This window comes from Stenella coeruleoalba (assembly GCF_951394435.1).
Source record: "Stenella coeruleoalba genome assembly, chromosome: 7".
NCBI lineage: Eukaryota > Metazoa > Chordata > Mammalia > Artiodactyla > Delphinidae > Stenella > Stenella coeruleoalba.
The window spans coordinates 81,534,980-81,538,530 of NC_137153.1; the positions used below are offsets into that span (position 1 = coordinate 81,534,980).

General features: G+C 42.2%; 1 protein-coding gene across 1 annotated transcript; it reads right to left on the reverse strand.

Annotated features, from left to right (window-relative positions):
- Window positions 1-377: 377 nt before the first annotated feature.
- LOC307188972 (10 kDa heat shock protein, mitochondrial) lies at window positions 378-1,096 on the reverse strand. The gene has a single exon (XM_079926615.1). It carries the CDS (start codon window positions 1,014-1,016, stop codon window positions 708-710), a length of 309 nt encoding a protein of 102 aa, XP_079782741.1. The 5' UTR covers window positions 1,017-1,096; the 3' UTR covers window positions 378-707.
- Between the last annotated feature and the right edge of the window lie 2,455 nt (window positions 1,097-3,551).

The window sequence follows — 3,551 nt, forward strand, 5'->3', positions numbered from 1 at the left end:
CGTGAGTTACTATTTTAAGTGCGTAGTTGAATTAGAGAAAAGAAACCCCCCTGGGCAGATCTGTACTATGGAGAAAGTTGTTTCTGTGACTCCAATCCCTTTTTCCCTATTACCATGTAAGGAGAATCATAGCCCTCCAGATGTCCATGCCTTAATTCCTAGAAGCTATGTGTTAAGTTATAAGGAAAGAGAAACTTTGCAGGTGTAGCTAAGAGTGTGAGCTAGCCACCATCTGGATTTTGGCCTTGTGAAACCTTGATCAGAGAAAGCAGTTGAGCCAGCTCAAACTTCTGACCTGCACAACTGTGAGATAATGAATCTGTGTTGTTTTTAGTGACTGTGTTTGTGGCAGTGGTAGAAAACTAACACACTCCCTGACCCCCTTGCGGACCCTGTGAAAGTTAGTGTAACTTCAAGGATGTTTCACCAGGATCATCCAGAGTGGAAAGGTCTTTGTAAGGTCTTTGTAGGGACTTGGGTAATATAGATAAAAGGAGTTTCTCAGAAGGGTGTAGGCAAAATTAGATGAGCAACATTTATGACTCTACTTTTATCCCCTTGTTTTTTTTTTTTTTTTTTTTTTTTTTTTTTTTTAGTTTGGATATCATTACTTTATTATAAAAGAAACACGGGAATTATTTACATGATGAAAGATTTCAGAACTTCAGTGGCAGCTTCACGTGATGCCATTTCAATAGTGACTTATTTTAGTCGACGTATTTTCCAAGAATGTCACCATCTCTAAATAAGAAATAATCCTTGTCATCTAGAACTACTTTGGTGCCTCCATATTCTGGGAGAAGAACTTTATCTCCAACTTTCACACTAACTGGTTGAATCTCTCCACCCTTTCCTTTAGAGCCTGATCCAACAGCTACTACCGTTGCTTGCAATACTTTTCCTTGTGATTTTTCTGGAAGCATAATGCCTCCCTTGGTTACAGTTTCGGCTGCACTTCTTTCAACTAATACTCGGTCAAAGAGGGGAAGAAACTTTCTAAATGCCTGTCCTGCCATGACTCGCGTTGCAACACTTCGTACTCTCGCTCTCTGGCCGCCGCCGAAAGGAGAAATCCGCAGTCCCCCCTTGTTTTAAGATGAAGAAACTGAAAATCAGAATCAAAAGTGGCTCGTGGATTTGCCTGAGGTGAAATATCCAGTTAAGTGTTTGTTCTAGGCTAAGACTAATCAACCGCATTTTTGTGATGTCCTCTTTTTACTTTATGGACTCTTCAGTCCTAGTTGATCCCAGTCACATGCTGAAGCATAGTCCAGCAAAATGCTGAGGGAGGTGACCAGGAATGTATGCAGTGTTTTCCTGTTCAACTAGGAATCTTGAAGAACAACAGCTTCTTTCAAAACAGGGTTTTAGGTGTGACTATGCATAAGACTTCATTCACCGTCCAGATAGGATTAGCACATAGAATCCTAGCATAATTATATTTCTCAAGCGTTCTGCTTTGTGTGTAACCTAACATGGTCATAGGTAGAGAGAAGTCATTGAAACATCAGATGAGGGATTAGGTTAGGTGATTGCCACGATCATTTTCTGTCCTAGGATTGTTTGGAGGACTCAAGGTAGTCATTTATGTTCGCTTAGAAGGGTGTCATCCAGGCCTTGACCAGTGTTTGAAAACAGTTTCCCAGCCAGCAGTGCAAAGAGATAATCCCTCATGTCAGCCATGTTTCTCGTGTATTGTCCATGAAATTACCAAGCAGACATGTTACTGCATCATAGAAACTTCACCCAGGTTCACATAGGCAAGGTGCTCTTGCCGTAAGAGATGTGTGACAGCAGTGGACAACAGAGGAGCTGTTTTTCTCTTTGCAGTATTGAAAGTCTGGTTTTCTTTTTGGGTGCTATTAAAATCCAAATAGATGCATGTGTAACATGCCAGTGAGTGGGATGTTTTTCTATTGCTCCAGAACTGGTGATAAGGGCTCAGTGTTGAATAGGGTCCAAGTAGCCCTCATTTAAAAGGGGACACCAAAAACTGGGCTAGAAAACTCTCCAGGACTTAATAAGAAGAGGTACAACTGGCCCTTCTCATTTCACCATCTCCTCAGCCCAAGTTGATAAGAATAAGACTGGTGTATATTAGTTCCCTAGAGCTGTCATAACAAAGTACCACAGATTGGGTGGCTTACACAATAGAAATTTGTTTTCTCATGTTTCTAGAGGCTGGAAGTTAAGACTAAGTGTTGGCAGGGTGTGATTCTTCTGAGGCCTCTCTCATTGACCTGTAGATGGCTGTCTACTTCCTGTGTCTTCACATGGTCTTTCCTCTGTACCTGTTTCTAAATTTCCTCCTCTTATAAGGACACCAGGCTTATAAGGCCCACCCTAATGACCTCATTTTAACTTAATTATTTCTTTAGATACGCTATATGTAAATGCTATCATATTCTGAGGTACTGGGTATTGAAGCTTTAGCGTACATATTCTGGGGGAACAGCCCATAACAACGGGGAAAGGGAGAGAATCACTGAGGTCTGTAGTCTTGTAAGAAGTGTTATATTCAAGGTGGTTGTTTTCTTGCCCCATCATCCAGAGCAAAGAAGTGATTTTTGTCTCCTTAAGCCAAGAGAAGGGTCATTCATAAAAATTAGGATATATATATGTATATGTATTTTTTTCTTTTATAGATTTATTTTTGTCTGTGTTGGGTCTTCGTTGCTTCATGGGCTTTTCTCTAGTTGTGAGTGGGGGCTACTCTTTGTTGCAGTGCACCGGCTTCTCATTGTGGTGGCTTCTCTTGTTGCAGAGCATGGGCTCCAGGCACTTGGGCTTCAGTAGTTGTGGCTCGTGGGCTCTAGAGCACAGGCTCAGTAGTTGTGGCACATGGGCTCAGTTGCTTTGCGGCATGTGGAATCTTCCTGGACCAGGGCTTAAACCCATGTCCCCTGCATTGGCAGGCGGATTCCCAACCACTGCAACACCAGGGAAGGCCAAAATTAGGATATATTTTAAAAGAATTTGGCGGGGGAATGTGGAACCTTATTTCCTCTCTGAAGGCTTGGAGAGCTGTATACTGCGTGGAGAAGTGCATGGGAGTTCTTGCAAGAGCTTGAAATGTAGACTCAAGTTTTGGGGGTGACTGTGAATATAGAGGATGGTTCCTTCTTGTTTGGAATTTCTACCCAGAGTTTCTAAAGGCTGAATCTTTACTGAAATATCTTACAGCAGCAGTACAGAAGGGATACTGATGTAATGTCTCAAATGAAATAGATGGGGATCACCCCCATTATAACTTTCACCTGTTTTGGAGCGCTCAAAAGAGAACCACAACTGTTAGCATGGCTACACGTAAAGGACTATAGCGGTTAAAGGTGCATCAGATATCCTTGGACTGCCCAGATGACTTCTAGGCTAAGCAAGTGGATACCCTGCCCAGGGAAGGATTCGAAGGTAAACGTGACTGGCAGGGCTGCTTAGGAATTATACACATGCTGTCTTTGTTAGTGGTTCTCAACCAGAGTGAATTGGCCCTCCAGGGTACAATTACAAATTTTGGTTGTAACAATTATGAGGAAGTGCTACTGCATCTAATG

Coding starts and splice junctions, on each gene's coding strand:
- LOC307188972 (XM_079926615.1), bottom strand. CDS start 1,016: ATGGCAGGACAGGCATTTAGAAAGTTTCTTCCCCTCTTTGACCGAGTA.